The sequence below is a fragment of the Hesperophylax consimilis genome, chromosome 14, assembly GCF_061612785.1.
Source record: "Hesperophylax consimilis isolate HC1 chromosome 14, BYU_Hcon_1.0, whole genome shotgun sequence".
Taxonomy (NCBI): Eukaryota; Metazoa; Arthropoda; class Insecta; order Trichoptera; family Limnephilidae; genus Hesperophylax; species Hesperophylax consimilis.
In genome coordinates this window covers 27,196,027-27,222,512 of record NC_142849.1, presented here as the reverse complement: position 1 = coordinate 27,222,512, position 26,486 = coordinate 27,196,027, and the positions used below count along the sequence as shown (strand labels likewise).

General features: G+C 38.4%; 1 protein-coding gene across 2 annotated transcripts in view; it reads right to left on the bottom strand.

Annotated features, from left to right (window-relative positions):
* Window positions 1-3,337: 3,337 nt before the first annotated feature.
* Epg5 (ectopic P-granules autophagy protein 5) overlaps window positions 3,338-26,486 on the bottom strand; it is a 65,206-nt gene continuing 42,057 nt past the window's right edge. The window contains exons 23-34 of one of the 2 annotated variants that reach the window (XM_089639667.1): window positions 22,658-22,828; window positions 20,257-20,440; window positions 19,169-19,378; window positions 17,955-18,127; window positions 14,241-14,399; window positions 13,522-13,649; window positions 11,417-11,595; window positions 10,495-10,595; window positions 8,811-8,946; window positions 7,625-7,814; window positions 7,351-7,545; window positions 3,338-4,927 (exon numbers count right to left, since the gene is read on the bottom strand). In XM_089639667.1, the coding sequence (XP_089495793.1) occupies window positions 4,624-4,927; window positions 7,351-7,545; window positions 7,625-7,814; window positions 8,811-8,946; window positions 10,495-10,595; window positions 11,417-11,595; window positions 13,522-13,649; window positions 14,241-14,399; window positions 17,955-18,127; window positions 19,169-19,378; window positions 20,257-20,440; window positions 22,658-22,828 (2,130 nt within the window). In that variant the 3' untranslated portion in view covers window positions 3,338-4,623. The remainder of the gene's footprint in view (window positions 4,928-7,350; window positions 7,546-7,624; window positions 7,815-8,810; window positions 8,947-10,494; window positions 10,596-11,416; window positions 11,596-13,521; window positions 13,650-14,240; window positions 14,400-17,954; window positions 18,128-19,168; window positions 19,379-20,256; window positions 20,441-22,657; window positions 22,829-26,486) is intronic. The other variant, XM_089639668.1, reaches the window with a different exon arrangement.

Genomic DNA, 26,486 nt, shown 5'->3' with positions numbered 1-26,486 from the left:
CAGACACTTAACCTGGTCAGATACTTAACCTGGTCAGGGTGCTTAACCAATTTAGATACTTGAACTGGTTAGATGCTTGACACGTCCAGACACATAAGATACTTGACCTGGTCAGACACTTAACCTGGTCAGACACTTAACTTGGTCAGATACTTAGCCTGGTCAGACACTTAACCTGGTCAGACACTTAACCTGGTCAGACACTTAACCTGGTCAGACACTTAACCTGGTCAGACACTTAACCTGGTCAGACACTTAACCTGGTCAGATACTTAACCTGGTCAGACACTTAACCTGGTCAGACACTTAACCTGGTCAGACACTTAACCTGGTCAGATACTTAACCTGGTCAGATACTTAACTTGGTAATATACTTAGCCTGGTCAGACACTTAACCTGGTCAGACACTTAACCTGGTCAGACACTTAACCTGGTCAGATACTTAACTTGGTAATATAATTAGCCTGGTCAGACACTTAACCTGGTCAGACACTTAACCTGGTCAGATACTTAGCCTGGTCAGACACTTAACCTGGGCAGACACTTAACCTGGTCAGACACTTAACCTGGTCAGATACTTAACTTGGTCAGATACTTAGCCTGGTCAGACACTTAACCTGGTCAGATACTTAACCTGGTCAGGGTGCTTAACCAATTTAGATACTTGAACTGGTTAGATGCTTGACACGTCCAGACACATAAGATACTTGACCTGGTCAGACACTTAACCTGGTCAGACACTTAACTTGGTCAGATACTTAACCTGGTCAGACACTTAACCTGGTCAGATTCTTAACCTGGTCAGGGTGCTTAACCAATTTAGATACTTGAACTGGTTAGATGCTTGACACGTCCAGACACTTAAGATACTTGACCTGGTCAGACACTTAACCTGGTCAGATACTTAACTTGGTCAGATACTTAGCCTGGTCAGACACTTAACCTGGTCAGACACTTAACCTGGTCAGATACTTAACCTGGTCAGGGTGCTTAACCAATTTAGATACTTGAACTGGTTAGATGCTTGACACGTCCAGACACATAAGATACTTGACCTGGTCAGACACTTAACCTGGTCAGACACTTAACTTGGTCAGATACTTAACCTGGTCAGACACTTAACCTGGTCAGATTCTTAAACTGGCCAGACACATAATCTAGTCAAGACACTCCTGGTCAGATACTTAACTTGGTCAGATACTTAGCCTGGTCAGACACTTAACCTGGTCAGACACTTAACCTGGTCAGACACTTAACCTGGTCAGACACTTAACCTGGTCAGACACTTAACCTGGTCAGACACTTAACCTGGTCAGACACTTGACCTGGTCAGACACTTAACCTGGTCAGATTCTTAAACTGGCCAGACACATAATCTAGTCCAAGACACTCCCGGTCAGATACTTCTTAACCTGGTCAAATACTTATGAATGGAGTAGAAGCAGGACAAAGACAATCAATTGTCATCAATTGAACTATGCTTAACGTATGAATGTCGGAAATTCAATATCAGATTGGTTTCCTTGGCTGTGAAAGAATAACACAGAGGTTGCCCTAATATGAGATGAGCTGACGTACTAAAGATAACTTTGGACTTCAGAGTGGGAGATGTCAAGAATGGACGAAACTAAGAGATTTTGAGGAAAGCCTACGACCAAAGTTGTACGCCAGAATGTTATATAAGAATAAGAATATTAATGATAAAACTAAGTTCTTGTATTTAATTTATAATGTCACATTAATGAAAATTAAAATAAAGTAAAGTGATAAAAAATATTTGATTATGATTACAATTAAAATTGTCAAAAATATTGTTGTAAATTATACGTTGGCATTTAAAAGTTAAAACAACTTATTATGTAGTAGGTAAAGTCATTGGAAGTCTTTTTTTTACTATTTATTATAAATTATGAGAAAAACAACACATATTATATTATTTAAATTGTCCCATGAAAATATTCCAGATTTGTACCTATTTGTACTTCATCCTAAAAAAAATTGATACACAAGCATAATATAAGTTGTTTTGATATGAAATATATTTTTAAGTAGAGAAGTTCAAGAGATAAGATCTGTTTGCAAAAGAGAGAAAGGGATAAGTTAAATTAAACCCAAACTAAATGTACACTTAACTATGGGTGTTTTTCAGATAACTAACTATACAGAAGCAGATAGGCCTTTTAGAGATAAAAACAGCTTTATGGCCATAAGAAACTGGAGGGATACAGGAGTGTAAGCGTTTTCTAGAAACGACTAGAGTGGCGATTCCGGTTTTACGTGCGGATAAGGAAATGTCCATAACCTTAAAATTAATGATTTTGTCATCAACTGCGATTACAGGTCTCTCGGATGATAACAGAATATTACCCGAACCGGAATCGCCCCTCAGAACTCTGCAATGTTTGTGTCGTTGATTTTTATGACGAATCACATCATAATACTATTTGTTTTAATAAAATTCCTTATAATTTTATATCTTGATTCATATAATATTTGCTTGCAAGATAGAAATGAAAAAAGTGGTGATTTCGTAAACTTAACTTCCAATACGTTTTATTAATTCATCCCCTTTGTCCTTTTGCACACAGAAATACCAAAAAGCACATAAATAAGCCCATTTAAAAATACAATGAGAGTTTTCTAAACACCAGGTGTGTTGCTAACAAACGCCAAAGGCACCCAATTGTAACAAAAAGTCAAACAGATACTAATGTAAAAATCTGTAACAGTTTAACTTTATCAACGCAGCTGTTGCGTACATCGCAATTACTCATCGACGGCTACCCCTGTACGTGAATATCGCGTATGTGATTCTTGAAGTTTTACTAAAACGCACATGTACATTGTGCCGAAAAGTGCCTCATGATGAGGTAAGACAGGATAAGTTATAAAACCTTTGTTTTTATTGATACCTTTTTGCATTTAAAAAAAAGCAAACCACAAGAAAATAATATTACATTACATTTGCTCCTTTACCTGACTAGCCATGAATTCTACCCACTAACTTTTAAAGCTTATAAAATCTACATAGATGGAATTACATTCCTAAAATATAACATGTTTTGATTTTATAAAAAGTAGCTTCGATAAAAGTGTGCTAAAAGTTTCTTATCATATTATTTCTACTCGTTTTATAAAACTCCCTTCTTATTATTTTTATCTTAGACATTTTTTATATCACATGTGTAATGCTTGTAGTTAGATTTCTGAACATTTTACGGCTATATTTTACAAATCAACTGGGTTTTATGGTTATTGAAAAATCCATTCATAAAACATTTCATTTAGGAAAAAAACATATTTGTGACAAAAAAAAAAACAAATTACCTGCCCTAAGAGAAGTGTTGCTGAAAAAACAAATTACTTTCCCTAAGAGAGGTGTTGCTGATAAAACACAATTGTTTTAATTTCCTTTATTGCACAAAATTTTAAGAAGCGGAATGACACTTAAAATACTGAGGGCAAGTTTATTCACAGATTTTCGCCATTATGTTTTTTTTTATGTTTGAAAGGTCTCCGTTAAACGCTGCTTGTAGACCCATTTCAGCCTTTGAACAAATTGTGATCGACTGACAAGCATAGTAAAAACATACCCATAATCCTGTCAGCTGATGTCAATTTGTTCAAAAGCTGTAAGGGGCCTAGAATAGGCGTTTAAAGAGAACAAATCAAATGTAAAAAAAATATGTATTGGCATTTATTACTGCTTTGATGACAATGTTACATTTGAATACCCATGATACAACTGGCCCTAACTGTATAATTAAAACACTTAGCTTGTTGTAATTTTTGTGTCATGAAAGTTACAATGGAGTAAACAAAAAAACAACAAAAAAATACACAACAAATTGTCTTGTCACATTTAAAGTAGTGATTGATTTTGATAGAGTTAAGAAAACTAAATTTTTCTGTAATAAAAGTTCATTGAAATTAAATAATGTTCATTGTCGAATATTTCACAAGGGAAAAATAACCTCTTTTGCTTTCGCCTTCTAAAGACATCTTCAGACTAGTTTGGACTATTTGAGATGCATAGAGAAAATGAAAAACTCAGTCATTGGTTATATAAAATCTCATGGAAAATTCTGTAGGTCGAACAATGAATTATTCTCATCAGTTTGATTGCTAATCCCAATCTTATAAAAAATATCATTTCAACATGACTTACAGAGACAGCCTGAAACACTTCAAATGATATTTTGACTCTGAATTGAAATATGCTTAAATAACTTAATGTCAAATATTAAAGAAATTGTCACTTGTATTCTTGATGATAATATGACAAATCTAAAACAGATCAAAAAGAAGAAAAATATAGATATCTGGTTTACTTGAGGTAACATTTATTCTTGGTACGAATAGGACAAGTATATAATGCACTATATTTATGTGCCACAAAAATTTTAATTTTGAAAATCTTGAAATATTTGAGCATATTCAATCCAATTAAAGCATGAAAATGGTAAAACACCTTCAAAGTGTTACACTATATGCGTATAAGCCACAAAAAGCTGAGATCACGTTTGATCCAATAATATCTTCAAAGACTTAGAAGTCACAATATAAAAGTCTAAACATAAAAAAAGCATCATCTTTAACATTACCCGAGCACCAAGTAGTTCATCACATTTTAAACAGTTCATTTGTGTTAAGTAAATAATTGACATCGGTGTACATCCCTGCACACAGTTCCAGAATGGACTTCAGGGAATCCTGGATGGAGTTGTTATGACGCTTGAGGAAGTCTACGCAGTTCAAGATGGTAAATTTATAGTCCGCGTATGGCTTTTGGTCTATCATTCCTTCCAAAGCGACCAGGTTCTTCAGGTATGAGCTGGGGTCTGAAGAATGAGGCGGACTCGACTCTTTAGTCTTTTGCTGGTGGGCCAAAGTAAGGCAGAGAGCGTACTTGGTTATGATTCTAAACCTGGAAAGATATAACAATTTATTTATTTCTTTATTTTATTTTATTTATTTTTAACTTATTTAAATCTCAAATTGTAATATTTAATTATTGAAGACAATATCAGCGATTCTTAAATGAAAATTTGACACATCTAGGACTTGAACACAGGACCCTCGTCTTGCCGGGACGCGCTCTACCAACTGAGCTATGGGACCCTATCTCCTTCGGTCGTATTTAACTGTATCATACTTCAAATAAGAACTACCAACATTATCTTAATTTTCTCATCGCACATTTATACTGGCTGCTATCTTTTTTGTATGATCGCAAGATTCAACTCGAACTAAGTGCAATCTGGACAGTGTCTTGGATAAATATATCCTATTTTTATTGGTTCTGGGTTCAAGCCCTAGATGTGACCGTGTCAAATTTTCGTTGAAGAATCGCTAATATTGTCTTCAATAATTAAATATAACTATTTAGGGTTTCATGATAACCTGTCAAAATGACAATTCAATACACCTATAAAAAGTGTTATAAAGTTATGACAAGTTATATATGTAACCTATTTAACCTAGTTTTTGTTTCACTTTTAATGACTTTATAACACTTTTTGTGTGTTGAATTATCATTTTGATGAGTTATCCGGTCACCGTTAGTTTTAAGCCGGAAGTATCCGATACTGATGTTGTGTATTCACATCACAAATAACTTCAAGCGCACAGTCCGTACATGTCGCTACACAAGACTGGCATCGCCATCACCTCTCGAAACGTCAAAACTAACTTTCATAACCTCACTCTGAAGTAGCTGTCATTTTTTGACATTTCAAAAGAAACAGAAAGTAGAAACTACGCCATTAATAAAAATGGAACGATACACGCTTCAACAACGCATTGAAATTTTTAAAATTCACTATTATTGATTATTAGAATTCCATCGAAAAATCATCTTGAGTGATGAGGCCCATTTCCACCTCGGTGGCTTCGTCAACAAGCAAAATTGTCGCATCTGGGGCTCGGAAAACTCAAGACTTATTGTTGAAAAGCCTCTCTATCTTCAACGTGTGACTGTTTGGTGCGGTTTATGGTCCGGCGGAGTCATTGGACCTTACTTTTTCGAAAATGAGGCTGGAGCAACAGTTACGGTGAATGGATTGCGCTATCGAGAGATGATTAATGATTTTTTATGGCTGGATTTGGATGGTATTGATCTGGACAATGTTTACTTTCAACAAGACGGCGTTACTTGCCACACAAGCAACAAAACCATTGATCTTTGTCGAATTGATATTTATTGAATATCAAAATAACACCTCTTATTGGAAAACCCTGTATATGCTTTATTAATTGCTCTGCCATATTTATTTGGCAATGTGGGTGGAAATGACTTTGACCGGCTTGTAGCGGGAGACTGGTGAGTTAAATAAAATAAATAATGGTTAAACTTATGCACATAGCCAAAGTTTTGGCCCAATTCGATGTAAAAAAACTTTTGCTCAAATCTGGCATATAGCCATTTTTGCAAGCGCAACAATAATATGCATATACGTTTCTGCAACTGAGATCTACGTAATAAATTTTATCTATTAAATTTGTTGTTTATGAGAAAGAGGATACAAAGGATCTATGTATACACGAGGCTGATGTCATTTACAAAGATTATGAAGAAACTATTAATTATACTTTTTTTATATTAACTCCACACAGGAGGCCCTGAAGAAAATAATTTCCCTCAGGGCCTATGTCATCTTTGGGGATGCTGTGTGGAGGGTCTTTTTGTGGAGAGGAAGGAGTGAACATGGGTCTTGAGGAGTCCCATGTTGTAGGAGGGAGGAAACACAGAGGCCGGCAGTTCGTTCCACAGCCGAGCTGTTGAACCTAAGAACGAATCGTAGAAGCGACCCGTTCTCATGTGACAAACGTCAACCGTGTACAAATGTTGTGCGGGCGTTTGGCGTGTATCCCGACTACGCACCGGTGCCGAAGGGATCAATAACGTTAGTTCCTCAGAGCATCTTCCATTGTAATACCGATACAACAGGGACAGCATACCTACCTGACGCCTGTGCTCTAAAGATTGCAGTCCGTTTGTTAAGATTGGGGAATCTATCAAACGGACCGCCCGTTCTTGCACAGAGTCAAGGGTTTTTTTCAGGTATTTAGGGGCTCCGGACCAGAGATGGCTGCCAAATTCGACAGTAGGGCGCACTTGCGATTTGTACAGGGTCAGCAGTTGTGTACTATTAAAGTATCTGAGGGCCCTGTACAGTACGCCCAGCTTCTGAGAGGCCAACTTTACTCTGGCTTCGATGGAGCCCCCGTACCTGAGCTGGTCACTTATAGTTACACCAAGCATATCAATGGAAGGCCTGTTCGGAAGATTGCTTCCGTTGAAGGAGACTAGATAGTATTTGTAAGTTAAATGTCGGGTTAGATAATTACTTTTGAGAGGGCGCCTTGTTCTGCACGAGCCTCATGGCCTTCAGCAGCCCCCAGGCCGGTTCCTGGGACCATTTGTCCAAAATGAGGACCACCTGATTGATGACGGCCAGGGTGGTGGCCCGGTCCAAGCTTGTGTCTTCCATCAGGGACATCATGCAGCAAACCCATAGGCTGGACTGCCTTTCACTGGAACACCTGAAAAATAATAAGGTATGAGAAGAGCCAAAAGATAAATGACAAGATAAATGTGTGAGAGATATCTAATATAAATTACTCTGGCTCCAGTCCGTGCAGACTCTGCAGAACGCCCTTGTCCAGTTGATGGAAGGAGTTTCCCTGAAGCCTGGTCCTGTCGCAGGCCTTGTAGGTGGCCAGAGCGGTCAGCAGGGCCGAGTTGCCAATCAGGTATTCCACTGGGACGAGGCAGTTGTCCTGCCAACTGTTTACCACAAAAGTCCATTCACCTAAACAGAAGAGAATTTTTAATATTTTTTTTATAAAACCCTAAATTATAATATTTAATTTTATTGATGATAATATTAGCGATTTTTAAACGAAAATTTGAAACGGAAGAAAAATCAGAAAAAGATACAGTCACATCTGGGATTTGAACCCAGGACCTTCGCCTTGCCGGGACGGTGCTCTACCAACTATGCTAATGGGACCCTATCTCCTTTGGTCATTTTTAAATGTATCATACTTCAAATAAGAACTACCAACATTATCTTCATTTTTTTAATGCACATTTTTATTGGCTGCGATCATACATAAAGATATCGTGGGATCATATATGAAGAAAGGTAAAGGCAATGAGGGTTGGGTAGGAATCTAGGGATCCGTGTGTCCAGGAGTGACGGAGATATAAATATATCCCTCCCACTGCGGCCGGTTGGAGAGGGTCTCCCCAAAGCAGCCTCTCCCAATCTGGAACGCGCATCCTGAACACACTTCACCCGATGTACCCGGTCACCTTTTGCTAAATCACATGAATTCATCCCTCCCATTGCCGGTGCAAGGAATGCACCAATGTCGCAATTTTCACACTTGGAACTGCGTTGGGTAGATGAGACATGTATAAAGAGAATTGGCGACTTTAGGTGCGTCAGCGATTGCTCTTGGAACTACATTGGATAGATGAGATTTGTATAAAGAGAATTGGCCACTTTAGGTGTATCAGAGCATTAAACAATGTATATTGTTTAATATTTAGCCATTCAACCTACCCCCAAGCAGAGATGTGCAAAATGGGTACCCAAAACCATTTAAAATGCAAAATGGAAAATACCCATTTTGCATTTTGCATTTCCATTTGAAATGGATTTATTTGAAATAAAGCACATCTCTGCCCCTAAGTATAATATTGCAAGAAAAATGTCATATTTCATATGCGAAATACCAGTTTGGCGACCGCTGACATAAATAAAATATTCTGGCTGGCATAATTCAAGATATGTATTCACCTTCTTGTTCAAAGAACGCCAAGAGCGCCTGTTCGCTCAGTTTAGCGAAGGCGTCTCTCTGGGTGACTTGCAAAAGGCAGCTTATTAGGGACATCAGACAAATCTTCGTTGTGTTGTTTATCCATTTGGTCCATTCCTGTAAGCAAAATAGAAAATCAAATATAACAGTTATATTGAACGGACCAGATTTATTGGTGTACTTTAGATAAGATAGAAAGCCAGCAGATCGTTGCTGTCTTATTTTTGAGTAAATTATTCAGAAACAACAAATCTATCAATGTAGGTATGATTTTTTAAGTTAAATCATTTTTAAATGTACATTATATTTTTAACCCTTGGAATGCTATCTATCCTCCCGTGACCTAGTATTCCAGGTGCCAGGGGTAAAGTGAAAATCGTCCGCTGTAATTGTTTTTTTGCAAAATCATGTGTTTATAAATTATAACGTCTTACACAGAGGTTCCCAAAGTGGTTTATATGGACCCCAGGGATCGATATAGGCTTGCAGGGGTTCTATGTCAGCGAGAAAAAAATTTGGGGGTCCACGAGATTCAAATGGGGGTACATATGTGCGGACCCCCATTTACCTCAATTCAACTCAAGAGTTCCGTAAATGACACAATAGACCTAACACAAATATAATAGACTGAGAAATTACTTATTTGATATTTATATTTCGTAAAGTTGTTAATTTAACGTTAACTTTTCTCGTCAGAATTAATATATTCAAACAAAACATTGCACATTGGAAGCCGCGAATTTTCCTAGTTCCCCAACTTGTTTTTGAAAAACATCCAGGGTAATAATGACGTTCAACATTAAATGCACTTCACACAGACTTCAAAACTAAGTTTGAGGACATTTTGACTATGGAAATGGAACGTTGAAGAATCGGATATCATGTGACAAGAAGAACTGACCGTAATAAGCACTGACTAAGAACTTAAGGGGCAGTTCTGTAGGGCCAGCTACAGAAATAAATTCCCGTTGCTTTTCCTGCTTCATTTTCATTTGGTGTAATACCTCACAAGGGCGCCCCTGTCTGCACAGGGTAAAGACAGAGGAACCATACCGCCACCTGGTTGTTGGACAGGCAAGGGAAGGGAATCTATTTACGAAAAAAAAAATGAATATCACATGGGACGTTAATAGTTTTAGGAAAATTCAATATTCGGCAGGCAGGGGGTCTACGGAAAAAACTTTTTTTGCCAAGTGGTCTACAGGGCAAAAAAGTTTGGGAACCTCTGGTCTTACAGATAATGTAAAGGTACATATTTATAAAAATTATATTTATCTAACTTATGTATTTTACCTACGATAGCTTCTCATATATAGAAATAAAGAAAATATAGTATGAGGAAGACTTACGAAAATATTTTATATTTTTCAGCTAAATAAGCGTTTTTACAATAAACTATTGAAATTGGAATTTTAACATTTGTCATGAAATTTTGCAACAAGCTATTTCACAGATAAAATATATGTTTTCAAATGACGAAACAAAGTTAGAATAATATTATGAGACATTATTTCCTTGCCAAGTGAATAAAAAACTTTTTAGTATGCCGGGATCATTTTTAAAGGTGCAAAATACAATAAAATCTGGGCAAGTGCGGTAAACTTCTACAAATCCACATTGGATTTCTTGGCTCTTTTGGTTAATAAAAAATTTATGAATAAGTACCTCTTGAGCAACTTCTAGAAGCACCATCATGTTGAGCATCAGTACTGCACTGCTTACAAGAATAGTTCCTTCGGCAACCTTTTGCTCCGTGGAGATATTTTCTGGAAGAATAACAATTTTATTTATTTTTTGAAATAACTTATGACTAAAACTGCAAATTGTAATATTTAATTACTGAAGAAAATGTTGGCGATTTTTAAACTTGGTAGAGTACCGCCCCGGCAAGGCGTAGGTCCTGTATTTAAGTCCTAGATGTGACCGTATCTTTTCTGTTTCAAAATCGCTAACATTGTCTTTAATATAAATATTATTGTTAAAATTTTATACTCGGGAAACAATTTTTAAATTTGAATTTTCCGAACCTCACTACAGAGTTACAGTATGTTGTGCTTAGTGAAAAGAGCTGCGTACCTAACAAAAATCTTACATCTCTTAAAATAAAATAAAAAAATGTCACACACTAACGTTAGTCGTTTTCACTTAGATCTTTTAGAAATATTAGAAATTAGGAAAAATGTCAATAGAAATTTAAATATTATTAATAATCAAAATATCATTAATTTTATGAATAACCCTTAAACATATTTCCACTGTAATTTTTGTCTTTGATCTTTTAAGCACCTCCCCTGTCCACCTCTCTCCCCCCCCTAACTACTTCCATTTCTACCCACGCCTGTCTTTCTATACTTGATAATTTAGTTTTTAGAACATTTAATGTCCTGATGAAGAGAACATCGTTCTCGAAACATGTTGATTTTTTTAAATATAGATTATCGTGGTAAAAACAAAATGGTGCCACAAAGTGAATTTGCAAAATTTGTAAGTAAAAAAATGTACTTTATTTTCTTTGTCTTTTTTATTTAACAATTCTATCAATATTAAATATTCTTATCAATAAATTTAAGTTGAAGGAGTGTATTACCTAAGGACATGACAGTATCCTGTATCCGATCGAGCAGGTCTCGGATGCTGTCAGCCACTTCGGGGCAGCTGGTGGAGGCGGTGGCACTCACCCAGGCCCGGATGAGGCAGGTTCTCTTGTTCCTCCAGTCTGGGCTGATCTCTCCCCCGGGTACCAGACCTCCCACGGCACAGAGCAAGCTGGAAGAGGAATTTAAGCCAATTACAAAATGGAGAGGATTTTAGCTAAACTGACCACATAGTAATTCACCAACCCGCAGCCTATAACGCATACTAGCGACCATCTACAATCACCAGAGATTTCAAAATTAATTGCGTTTTCGTTCTTCAGTTGGTCCAGATGATCCTCCCCCACCTCTCTTCCGTGGTTCAATCCTGTTTTATGACAATAACATATAGAACCTCTAATTGATCAACATAATGGCCGCTTTCAAATAAATAATTTGGACACCAATCATTTTTTTAAAGACTGAAATTGTCAATTTTAATATCACCCCTGCTGGAATTTTTTTGCGATGCGATTTTAACCTTCGTGCTTAGCAAACTGTATAGAGGACGAAATCAGAATCGCTTGCACTAATAACACTGTAGATTTTATTTTTTTATTTTGGGTATCTAGCATCTCTAAATACGTTTTCGTTCATCGGAGTTCCAAAAATGAATATGTAATAAAGTAATTATTTCGAATTACTTTCGAATATAAAATAATAGATAATAAAAACAGCATACATATTCCTATAAAAAGAACAAAAAATCCCATTGTCACCCAAATGGGAGATTGTTTTCTCTTTAGATATTAATAAACATAAGTTCATTATTTTGGGGAAACTCATCTTACAATATAAACATGAAATGTATGGGAATATGTAATGATATATATTTTCTGGTAAACAGAAAATAAACTAAACAAAAAAGAAGTTCTTTTTATTCTGATATTTGAGCAAAACTCGTCAAGGTGATTTTTGCGCAGTTTTGCATATTCTCGGCCGGCAGTCGAGGGTATTCTTTTTTTAAATGTGGATTTTACAAGTGGACGAATGATGACAGTTTTCATCAAAATCAGTCATCAGTGAAAACGCTATGTTAAGGACGGGTTGTTTCGGAGAATTTGAACAATTCATCAAATTTCAACATTCATTTTCAGGTTCTGTGAAAGACTTATTCAAGTTCTGTTTTTATATCATTGTAGGTTAGTTGCTTGACAAAACTGAAATAAAAACAGAACATGAAAAAATCTTTCACAGAACCCAAAAATGAACATTGAAATTTGATGAATCATTCAGATTCTCCGAAACAACCTGTCCTAAGGACGGGTTGTTTCGGAGAATTTGAACAATTCATCAAATTTCAACGTTCATTTTAGGGTTCTGTGAAAGACTTATTCAAGTTCTGTTTTTATATCATTGTAGGCCAGTTGCTTGACAAAACTGAAATAAAAACAGAACTTGAAAAAATCTTTCACAGAACTTGAAAATGAACGTTGAAATTTGATGAATTGTTCAGATTCTCCGAAACAACCCGTCCTAAGACTTGAATTTGGACATTTCATCAAATTTTAAAGTTAATTTTCTAATTCTGTTCTTATATCATTAGAGGCCGGTTGCTTCATAGAACTGAAATAATAACTGAACTTGAAAACTAACTTCAAAATTAGATGAATTGCAATCTCTGCATTTTCTACGCTTGGTATTTTTAAGCAAAATAATAAGGTTAAGCCAACAATTAAATAAATAATTGTATAGATTGAAAATACATGTCAAATTACGCAAAAACAGGCAAATAGATGGCTAAAAGTAGATGTCAAATGCAGCAAAAACAGGCAAATAGACGGCTAAAAGTAGATGTCAAATGCAGCAAAAACAGGCAAATAGACGGCTAAAATTAGATGTCAAATGCAGCAAAAACCAAATAGACAGCTAAACGTACATGTCAAATGCAGCAAAAACCAAATAGACAGCTAAACGTACATGTCAAATGCAGCAAAAACAGGCAAATAGATGACTAAACTTTAACGTCTGAGTGATAAATGTGCTCAGTCACGTTGGTGACACTGTCATAAGAGTAGAAGATTTATAACGAGGGTCTAATCAGTAGTGGATGACTTACGGCACAAGTCGGTTGGAATGGAATATCTTGGAGGGGGAGTTATTGGAGGCCATGAACCAGCCAACCATCTCCTCCAACATCTCCACACTTAGGAACTGCCACGGAAGGCCCATCGCATCGTCCAACACCTACAATCAATTCAAAATGTTTCATAAAATTATATGCATAATAATATAATGTTGGCTAACCAATAAAATAAAATCTTTGACTCTGTTCAGAAACGGGCGTTTGATATATTCCCCCATCTTAACAAACAGATAGCAATCTTTAGAACACAGGCGTCAGATGGGTATGCTGTCCTTGTTCTACTGGTATTTCAATGGAAGACTTTCCGAGGAACTAGCATCATTGATCCCTTCGGCACCGGTGCATAGTCGGGAAACATGCCAAAAGCACCAACATTTGTAGATACCTACATGGTTGACATTTGTCACATGAAAACAGATCGTTTCCACAAATCGTTCTTGAGTTCAACAACTCGGCTGTGGAACGATTTGCCGCCCTCTGTGTACTCTCCTTCCTCTCCTCAAAAAGACCCTCCACATACCAACCACAAAGATGACGAGATTATGTATTGATTATTGACATAGCACATGTCTTCCCGGAGTCCCAGATATCTTCTTCCATTAATGTTGCACGTCGTATATTCTCCTCATCAGATGAGGGACATAGTTATGACAGTAAAATAAGCACTGTAATAAAATAAAATCCGAACGAACCTCCTCATCAAAGTTTAACTTGAACAAAATGGGTAGTAGTATTTGCACAGTGGGCGGGTGGAAGGGAGGGGGCTGGCTGTCCAGCCACAGTCTCCATCTGCGTCTCCCCAGGCACTGCAGCATGAAGGCATTGCAAGGCGTAAGGTTCATGTTTGTGACCTGGGAATGAACAAACAAATTTGTACAGTTAAACCTTTATGGTTGCATGCATCAAAACTTCAACAGTTCTTTTTGAAAATTATAGAGGGCACCACTTCCATTGGCATCGTACCGATGTACAGCAGATTTTAGTATAATACATAATACTACAAGGTATGCAGAGAAATCTCTAACTATTGTCGAAATCATATGGAAATATCTATTTAGATTAATTAACTATGAATGCAGGAAAACTATGGATTCAGATATATATAAAAAAAACTTACTTTCATACTTAAATGTTTAATTTGCTAAAAAAAATAATGTGTTTAAATAAAAATGCCACATTCAGATTCCGATTTTTGCCTACATCAATGTGTTTTTCAGGAGGATATATTTCCACTTCTTTGACAAAAATAAAAATAATAATAGGAAAAGATAACCGCGCATGCGGTTATCCATTTGCACCATTGTATTTGATTAACTAACGACAACTAATGTCAAAAGTGTGTGATTGGGTAAAATAGTACAAAAATTAAATAATTAAAGTGGTAAAAAGGTGCATAGAAAAACGACCGATACAATCAATTTTTGTGAATTCGGGACTGGAAAAAATAAACGACAAATGCGGGAAAATGATTATTCGGGGAACGATCGATAGAGATTTCACTGTTTTATGAAGAAGAGTGTTAAAATCTGATGAAGAGTGATTTAAAAGTCTAAAACCAAATACATATAATAATTTTTTATTGTAATTGATTTTTGGGGTATTAAATTGTATTGCGCTTCTTCCTCTTTTATCCATGTTTCAAACAGCCTTCCAATGTCCTTCATCAAGGCACATGTGTAGTTTGTGATGAAAGTATATTTATTTGTGTAGAAATGACCCCCTACCAATATTTTTAGGGTTTTCAGTTACAATTACCCCCGAAACAAAATTTTATGGATCAATTTTTTTTCTAGATATTCATACGGAGATTTGAATTTGCATTGTGCATTCTCAAGACAAATATTGTTGTCATTTTGAGTTTTTGTCATTTGAACAGTCCCCGTTAAATGACGGTGCCATTATTACTTTTGAACAGATTGCGATCAGCTGACAACCATAACAACATAACCATTATGCTTGACAGCTGATCATAATTTACTCAAAATTTAAAATGGATCTAAGATCAGAGCTTAACAGGAACCGCTCAAATGTAAAAAAAATTAAAATGGTGCTGATCCCTACCTAAGCTATGGTGAAGATGTGAACTATGGGACTATGTGTCCGACAAAAATTAAGCAATAGACAGCTTACTCTAAGGTCAGCAGATCTAGATGTAAGTAATTGTCTAATCGAACTTTCTAGGTCGAATCGAGCCGTTTACTATGATCGCGCTCTTTTAGTGTAACAGGCCCGCTCATCTGGAATAGACTTTCCTCAGCTCTAACTAATCTCCAGAATTTGGCTGAATTTAAACGGGCTTTAAAAACAAAATTATTTAAAAAATCTTACCATTCATAAATATTAACTTCTTTTCAATATTTTATAATAAGCCATATTCTAAAACTTCGGGTAATTGTTTGGTTTCGGTTGCCTCCTTATTGTAACTTTTTAAAATGTCTGCTCAGAAGATTCACATTTCTGAGCACAAACTGCCTCCTGTTTTATGTTATATTTTAGTTTTAATATTCTTGTTTTGTCCTGTCCTGCTGTCAGAGGCGGATTAACTGTTGAGAGCGCCCTAGGCAAGCACCTCATCGGCGTGGGAGGGGGAAGGGGTGGCTAGAGAATTTCAAGAAAATAAAATTTGTCCCGAAAAAAAAAATTCATGGGGGGGGGGGTGGCTAGAGAATTGTTTAAAATTGATGTTTTTACGTGAAAATTATGTTTTTAACTTGACTCTGAGAAGTAGCCCGACCAGTCGCCTTTTAGATTTTTTCAGCGCCGATTCTCGTTCTGAGTAGCCTAAATGGCGATATATCGCCCTCGTTGGCAACACTGCCAGCTATCTTTTTTTTACATACCAAGTTTCATCACAATCGGTTCAGTAGTTTTTTTGCATGAAGAAGTAACATATACCTATACAAACACACACATATACACTTTCGCAGTTATAATATTAATAGGGATAATTAATAAAACATAAAAAATTTAAATGATCAATTATTTATGTAAAGGAATAAGTACTCACTAATAAGTACCTACCTAGAAATGCCTAGGATCCCTTTGTGTTTAAATTAGAATTTTATTTTATGCACTTTTCAAATGTCACTTATGTGTTGTCTTGGTTACACTTAAACAGCATTTATTTATGAACAGCATTGTGTACTCGCTATGTGGCTGACTGAGTGACTAATAAAAATAATGTAATTTTTTAATATAAAAAAGGACGACAAATAAACTTTAAATGTCGTTTCTTTGTACTTCAGAGCAACGCATTGTTTTATTTGTCTTATAAAACGATATTTTTAGTGAAGAAAAATGGAAAAGTTACGATTCACATTTACAGTGTTAGCAGCATTGGGTGGAAAAACCGGTGTGAACTGCATAACTTCAATCGAGTCACCCGATGAACATTTATTTGATATTCCTGATGATTTGAAACTTGCAAGAAAACACACCGCCATAACAACTACGGACGTTTTTACTAAAATTCAGAATTCTCTAAAGAAAAAACATCAAACACGGAAAATATTTATTAACCGGTATTTAAAAGGAAGATGCTCCAAGGAACTAGCGACATCCAAGCTGAAAGTGATGAGTGTGACTGTCACCCCGTCATCCGTTCGGAAGTCCGGTGCCGGCCGCTTAGCCCCTGCCCCCGCTGCGCCCTTTGCCCTGCAATATAGCAACGCCCGCGAACGAATCCACGAGCGAGCGGTCTTCTATTAAAAAATCATGCGATGGAGGCATGGAGGAATAATCAAGAAGGCGAGTATGCTTTGGAAGCTCTGCATCTCTACAGAAGTAAATAATCTTTTATATTGTGTAAGCAGGTGCATACTTACTTACAAAATTAAGTTTATATATATATTTTTTTTAATTCTAGGGGCGCCCGCCGGCGCCCCTTTGTAACTGGCGCCCCTAGGCACGTGCCTACTTTGCCTTAGGGTTAATCCGCCACTGCCTGCTGTTATTGTTATTCTAAGTTTTGTCATCACTTTGTATAAACAGTGAATTTAGTGTTATAATATTAAATCTGTATTGGGTAAGGCACACTTGTAGGAATAATTTTAAGAACATGACCACTAATATTGAATTACCGTTTTTAAGTTTGTTATAGTTAAGCGCACTTGAAGTGAAATGACACTAAACTGCGCTATATAAATGCCATGTTATTATTATATATTATTATTAAGATAACAACTCTTGGATTCATTAAACTAAAAAATTGACACGGGGACACAGTTAGCAATAACACAATAACTGGATAAAACAGAATAGCGACAAAACAAAACAAAAATGTTAAAATGATAGGTTAGTTGAGGTTAGGTTAGGTGTATTTTTTAGATATTTTTTTTTCTTTCTTCATTACTTCAATGTTCTGTTTAGTCACTGTTCCGTTTTGTCATGAACCCTAATCGACGTACCTTGGCGACAGTCTGCAGGTCAGAGAAGGTGAGCCAGTGTTCTGGGTAGGCGGTCCAGGGCAGCCTGGCGAGCGCCGGGTGTATCTTGGCTAACACGTGGCCCGCCACCGCCTGATATGGGAAATTGTGTGCGTACCACTGCCAGGTCAGGCCCAGAAGGTCAGACAGGCTTCCTGAAGAAGGTAATTTTATGTTAAATATTAAATAAATTCAAGGAGAAAATAAGATATTTTTTTGAACCGTAAAATTTATGTCTGTGTTCAATAATGCTGGCAACAATGAGGACTTTTGTTACAGAAATAGTTTTGTCACTGTTTCGAAATCCATTGCAGTATTCCCCTACTGTCGAATTTGGCAGCCATCTCTGGTCCGGAGCCCCAAAATACCTGAAAAAAACCCTTGACTCTGTGCAGAAACGGGCGGTCCGTTTGATAGATTCCCCAATCTTAACAAACGGACTGCAAACTTTAGAGCACAGGCGTCAGGTAGGTATGCTATCCTTGTTCTATCGGTATTACAATGGAAGATGCTCTGAGGAACTAGCGTCATTGATACCTTCGGCACCGGTGCGTAGTCGGGATACACGCCAAACACGCGCCCAACATTTGTACATGGTTGACATTTGTCACATGAGAACGGGTCGCTTCTACGATTCGTTCTTAAGTTCAACAGCTCGGCTGTGGAACGAACTGCCGGCCTCTGTGTTTCCTCCCTCCTACAACATGGGACTCTTCAAGACCCATGTTCACTCCTTCCTCTCCATAAAAAGACCCTCCACACAGCATCCCCAAAGATGACATAGGCCCTGAGGGAAATTATTTTCTTCAGGGCCTCCTGTGTGGAGTTAATATAAAAAAAAAAAAGTAACTGTGATAAAATTCATCCGTGCATGCCTAGCGCTAATGTGAAAATAATTAATGTTTCCGGAAGGATGGATTTGAGTTATAAAACAAAAGAAATTTGGGACATTTGAACACTTACAACTCAGGGAACCGGTAGCTTGTTCCAGATCTTTCATAAACAAAGAACGAATCAGGGAAACTACCTATCTATATTATAAAGCATTTTTTAATGTGTACATATATGTTTATGTACTTCGATTAACGGTGAAATCGGTCAAACCATTTTTTTAAATGACATAAATCGAGAGTTCGTACTAATATTACAAGTTATAATCATTTACATATTTAAATGGCAAATATTAAATATTCCACCTGGTAAAGTAGCGCAGCAGTACAGCAGCGTCTCCACCAGGGCCTCCACCATGCCCTGGGGGCCTGCAACGTCCTCGGGCCCCCACGGCATGAGGCAGGGCCCCCGCGACAGGTCGTCCACCCAGGGGGCCACCGAGACACCCCCTCCCCACCAGGGGCAGAGCCACACGTCCCAGAATGTGCGCATGGCGGTCATCACCACGGAGCAAACTGTGAACATTAACAATGGTGAATGATGGAAAGTGAAACACACGGGAAACATTGTAGCAGTACACGGTCATCAAACTATTCATTTATCAGCCTGATGGGAACACAGGCGAAATGTATAAATAAGATTCTACTTTCAAATACCATTGCGTACAAGAAGGTTCATAAGTTATTATGACACTGAAGCATATGGAAACAAAAACAACAGACCTGATGGTTGGTGGGATAGCTCAGTGGTTAGAGCAGATGCCTAGATAGTGGAAGGTCCCGGATTTAAGTCTGGGTGGTGCCAATAGCCTTTTTCTCTTTTCTGTGTTATTTAAATGGTATATGTACTTTTGTATTATGTCTTTCAAGTTATTTATTTTATTTAACCCGGCGTTGCTGGAGGTTATCCTTATGAGATAGACATATACCATGACGAAAACCCTATCAAAATCCGGTTCGTAGGTTAGAAGAACTAAGCGCACAAACATATACTATTTTATTTTATATTATTTAGAGATAAACAAAAATCTTGAAAATTCATAATATGGTTGTGTCTGTAACTCTTTCAAAATTCGAAGTGTTTGTTTAGAAGTAGACCTACCTATAATATTAAAATTTTAACAGAAAATTATTTTAATTCTCATTTTCGAAAGCAGTAAGGTCGGGGTTACCTAATATTTCTTTTTTAAATGATCTATTTCTATAATTTATATATATTATAAAATCCATTGACATGTAAGAAAGAAAACCTACACGCAGAACTCACGCCGCTAGGAGGTGCTAGTGTAGCATACTGCCATCAGAATGTATGGGAAATGTCAGAAGTTGGAGGTATTGTCTCTGTTCTGGGGTATTTGTTAACAGCTGTGGGAGTTTCCAAGTAAAGAACTCACTGTGTTTGGTCAGCAGTGGGGGGCTGTGCAACATGGCCGTGCTGAGCACGGTGGAGGCAAGTAGCGCGCCCAAGCGCCCCATTTGCGCCACGTATGCGCCATAGCTCGAGTGCAGGCCGTGCGGACCCCAAGCGCCGCGCTTCGTCCACCACTGCCGTCCTACTAGCTCCATGCTTTCGCAGGCCTGGAATGGAAAAATGCATAAAATTTTATGATATCACTGGTAGGACTACTAACGTCTGTGTAGCCATCCGGTTGGGCAGCGTTATGAGGCGGGTTAAGGTAGGGATTTATTAATACGGGTCTTGAAGCAGCCCAGATTGCATAAAGGATGAAAAACAGATGATGGTAGCACGTTCCACATACAAGCTGACTTACAGAAAAATGTTTCGAAGAAACTACCCGTTCAACTCATGAAGCCAACATCAACTGTGACGGGTATTCCGCTTGAGTCCGTCGAGTTTCACACACGTGCACCGGTAATCAATGCTCCTAGCTCCTTAGAGTGGAAAACACCAATAGATGCAGGAAATGCGAAGAGGATGAGGAGATTCCAATTCACCTCTGGTGGCAATGTCCTGCCCTGATGGCAACAAGGCTTTCAAGGATTCCTGGGAAGACACATTGTGGAACCAGGAGTGAGAGTGAAAAGGCATAAGGTAAAATAGGATATAGCACAATGGGCCGATGGCCTGAGTCCTTGCAGGAACTATAGATACACCGTCTCCACTTTATAAATAATAATATAACATTGTCACGACACTTGATAAATTCTCTCCAATGGCTGCAGTTCTCAGTCCTTCCCATCGTGCTCCAATCCTCTTTCATACAGCCAATCCACCTCTTCCATGGTTTGCCTCTGAGTCACTTCCATTGGGGCACCTACTTGATAATTTTCGGTGTCTCGTCATCTGGTTCTTTTAACATGTCCAGCCTATCGCAGTCTTTGAGACCTACAGAATCTCACAATGGTCTCATGTGTTGTTCTTTCTCGGTGTACATATAAGTAGAGGTACAGGTAAATCATTTTCAATACTGTTTTTTGCATAGTGATTTACTGTATCAAATAAGAATTAAATTTATTATTATTATTTTTTTTTTTATTTCTTGGGCATTAACTATGTAACAATTTCTAGACATTTTTGTTTTATTTTCCAATGCACATTTGTTATGTAAATTGTGTTTACTTTACTACCTACTTAGTTTTCAGATTGCTAGTTAATTGACACGCTTGTGTCGAAACCGGTGGCAAAGTAAACAAAATTTAACTAACAAATGTACATTGGAAAATAAAACACAATACATTTTGTTTTTGATATTCTCTCAAATGGTTTTTCTACACAATAACATGTAAATCATTCCAAATAATGTAATATATGACATAAATAACTTGATTCAAACACAATAAATTTTCAGAGCGAAAACACTTCCAGTTTTTGACATGAATTTTACGTGTTTATCTTTTGCAAAAATGAATTATATTTATCAAAACACATGACTTGTACAATGAACTATGCATAAAAACATGTTTACTTACATTTCTTTGGGAAATTCGTCATATAATACAGTCTTTATTGTAGCAGTCCGTCCACCAGCGAACGTTCAAAAAGATGCACAAACATAATGACAACGGCTTTTCATAGAGAAGTCAATTTGAAAGCTATCAGAGAGGCTACACTAATAAAATAAAAGGTATCTTCTAGACTGATATTAGCGCAAGCAATTTTGACCTTGTCCTTCATACAGTTTCTTTATAGAGAAGGTTTAAAATAGGACTTAAAAAAAAAAACCAAGCAAAAATATTTCTTGGACGCCGGCGTCCGAGTCACAGCAGAGGTTTTAAGGAAGCTGAAGAATGAAACAAAAAAAAAAGAACATCGTTGATTAGAATCGAGAGTCCAAATTTAAACAGAATTGATAAAAGTTGCTACGCACCCAGTATCTTCGAGCTTTTGCGGGGTAAGAAGGGACTGCGGGTGAGCGTTCCAATATAATTTGAATTTTTTTTTCAAACTTTCGATATATCGGTGTACACAAATACATTGAAATGTGTCATCTTTACAATGATTTTTACTGTATGTAGTGTTTTTTACACATTGAAATATTCCCGCAACAGATGTTTGGTTTGCTCATATGCAGCCAGAAGCGCTGTTCTCGCCTCGGCCAGCCAAGCGGAAAAGGAAACTATCGTTCGGCAAGGAAGCGATCGACTGGACCTACTCATCTCTCACAAGGAGGGGACCCAGGCCATTCTAACGGCCGCATTCGAATCGAAGAATAAACATAACTCTACCGATTATTGTTATTTAGGAAGTCTGCCGACTGAACATATTTGATTATAAACATTCGACGTTTTATTTATCGCTAACACTAGTATTCTCTTTGAAGAAACCTGCCTTACCTGTTTGTGGGACAGTAGATGTGGGTACGTCTCTATGATGTTGATGCAGTGTTGCCACGTGTCCGGTGGTAGTTTTTTTTCCAAAGAGAGCGTGCACAGTGTTGCCAAGACTTGCCCAAGATGTACGGGAAATTCCCAGGCCAGTACTTTACTCATGTGAATGCACATTAACTGAAAAAAAAAGTTTTACATATAATTACAATGATATATATAAAAATTCAGCCTCCTTATGTTTGTGCTCGCAAAACTCGAAAAGTAGTGAGCTTGATTTTGATGAAAATTTCAAATTTTGTTCTTGTAAGAAGTATTTACAAAGTTTTTTGAATGGTAGAAGAAGTGGGGGACGCCCGAGGAATACTTAAGGCAATATGGCGTGATGAGGCACGGAGTCGAATTAATTTCGATATAATGCAGATTTTTGTGAACAGTAACATTATGGTATACAGCAGTTAATCGGTTTAAGAAGTCCAGACACCCGAGGAAGATATTCACAATAGCGAAACATTGCCAGGTCCATTTGTTTGATATAAATTAAATAAATAAATCAAAGATATACCGCTCACCGAACCATAGCGAATCAGACACTTCCGAGCTCTTCAAACATTTGAGCGATACTATTGATGATCTCTTGCCCCGCTACCCTTCGGCCGAGTTTGTTGTTCTGGGGGACTTCAACGTTCATAACGAACCATGGTTGAAGTTCTCAGGCCCAACGGACTCGGCTGGCCGACAGGCGGAATCCTTTGCCATTTGCTACGGATTAGAGCAATTGGTTCAGGAGCCTACAAGGGTTCCTGATGTCCAGACTCACCGCTCCAATCTGTTAGACCTATTCTTAACTACTGTGCCACACGGTTATAAGATTGACGTCACAGCGCCTCTGGGATCATCTGACCACTGCCTAGTGACGACATCAATCCCCGTTAGCCTCAGACCAACCAATGAGAGGCTGAGGAGAAAAGTGTGGCACTATAGGTCAGCAGATTGGTTCAGTATGCGGGCCCATTTCAACGCTTTTCCGTGGTCAGCTGTTTGTTTTCGGACTTCGGACCCTTCAAGATGTGCCCAGGAGATTGGTGAAGTCATCAAATCGGCGATGGATGGCTTCATACAATCGACTACTAAAGAAACTGGTGTGGGCTCAAAGCCGTGGTTCAGTCGACAATGCTCCGAAGCAGTCCGACGAAAAAACGCGGCTTACCGAGCCTACAACACATCTCGAACGCCCGAAAGCAGATCAGCATACAACAAATCGGCAAAGGAATGCAAGAGAATCATCAATAGGTCAAAATTCGAACACGACCTGCAGATCAGCAAAAAGCTGGCTGCCTGCCAGCATGGCAGCAGAGCATTCTGGTCGCTTGCGGGCTCAATAGGTCGAAATTTTTGCAAACCCAGTTTGCCACCTCTTACCAGACCTGACGGCTCACTAGCAAACACCGCCACCGAAAAGGCAAACCTTTTAGGGAAAATGTTTGCGGAAAACTCGACCCTCGACGACGGGGGTGCTGTTCCGCCGTCGGTTCCTCACTGCGGCTTCTATATGAAAAAGCTGAGGATCCGGGATGTACTCCACGTCATACGGGGGCTCGATGTTAACAAAGCTAGTGGACCTGATGGAATACCTGCCCTGGTATTGCAGAGGTGTGCTGCGGAAATAGTTCCAGTTTTGACAAAGCTCTTCAAAATGTCCCTGAAGTGTGGCACTGTGCCCTCTGGTTGGAAAAAAGCGGTAATTCACCCTATTCCCAAGAAAGGTGACCGCTCCAACCCGGCCAACTACCGCCCCATAGCGATCACATCAGTTCTGTCCAAAGTGATGGAACGTGTGATCAACGACAAACTGCTCACATACCTCGAGAAGAACAAAATTATCAACGACCGTCAATACGGATTCCGGCGGAACCGCTCGTGCGGTGATCTTCTCGCTTATGTGACGCATGTTTGGGGGCGGTGCCTGGAACGTCACGGTGAGACCCAAACGGTCGCACTAGACATATCCAAGGCCTTTGACCGGGTCTGGCACCGAGGACTTGTCAACAAATTGCATTCTTACGGACTTCCCGCATCCCTGTGTACGTGGATTGCTGACTTTTTAAGGGATAGGTCGATTCAGGCGGTTGCTGACGGTTTCACCTCTTCCTCGCACTCCATAAATGCTGGCGTCCCACAGGGATCGGTTCTGTCTCCGACTTTGTTTTTGTTGCACATCAATGACCTTTTGACATGTGCACCGATTCACTGTTACGCGGATGACAGTACAGTTCATGATAGCTTTTTGTTTGACAAGCCCCCAAAGGGCACACAAACTCCAACGGCTCGGAGGGCTTTGAAGCAGAGAATGGACGGTTATCTCGAGAGTATTTCCTCCTGGGGTAAAAATAATCTCGTCGAATTTAATGTTTCAAAGACCCAATCCTGTCTGATTACGTCTAAAAGGGATCCAAATGATAATCTAGTCTCCTTCAACGGAAGCAATCTTCCGAACAGGCCTTCCATTGATATGCTTGGTGTAACTATAAGTGACCAGCTCAGGTACGGGGGCTCCATCGAAGCTAGAGTAAAGTTGGCCTCTCAGAAGCTGGGCGTACTGTACAGGGCCCGCAGATACTTTAATAGTACACAACTGCTCACCCTGTACAAATCGCAAGTGCGCCCTACTGTCGAATTTGGCAGCCATCTCTGGTCTGGAGCCCCAAAATACCTGAAAAAAACCCTTGACTCTGTGCAGAAACGGGCGGTCCGTTTGATAGATTCCCCAATCTTAACAAACGGACTGCAATCTTTAGAGCACAGGCGTCAGGTAGGTATGCTGTCCTTGTTCTATCGGTATTACAATGGAAGATGCTCTGAGGAACTAGCGTCATTGATCCCTTCGGCACCGGTGCGTAGTCGGGATACACGCCAAACGCGCGCCCAACATTTGTACACAGTTGACACTTGTCACATGAGAACGGGTCGCTTCTACGATTCGTTCTTAAGTTCAACAGCTCGGCTGTGGAACGAACTGCCGGCCTCTGTGTTTCCTCCCTCCTACAACATGGGACTCTTCAAGACCCATGTTCACTCCTTCCTCTCCACAAAAAGACCCTCCACACAGCATCCCCAAAGATGACATAGGCCCTGAGGGAAATTATTTTCTTCAGGGCCTCCTGTGTGGAGTAAATATAAAAAAAAAAAAAAAAAAAAAAAAAAAGAAAAATATAGGGTATCGTTGAAGACGGTCAACTGTTGAACATAACCGTTGGAAATAATGCCAACGTAGAGGTGAACACTAACAAAATATTAAATGACAATCCTAATAATATTAGAGAATCCCAACAAGAGAAAGAATTACTGTTGGGAGCATAGACATATGAATATTAGTAGACCTGCCCTAAGTGATTAAAAGCGTATTATTCCCCACTCCCCATACCGGTTCCATTGGAGCCGGCTGTGCTCGCGTATGGCCTCAAGTGAAATTTGAAAACGTGACGTCATCATTCTTGTGCGAACTATGGTCGAGGCATCATCGGTTCATTTTACGAAATAACATGGCAAAATGTTGACTTGTACTATGAAAACTTGTAAAAATAGATGTGAAAAAGAGAATAAACCCAATTGTCGTATTACATTCCATGTATAAGCATTATTTTACTTTATTTTAAGCATATTCACATCGTATAATATGAATCAGTTGTTACTATCACATCGAGAAACGTCTGGACGCGAAACACAAAGCTGGTTGGTTGCTGGGAAGTAAATTATGAACATTTATAAAAGTGTCTTAACTAAATACTTAAACGAAATATTCGACTCTGAAAATAGAACCGAATTTTTTTGCCGAATT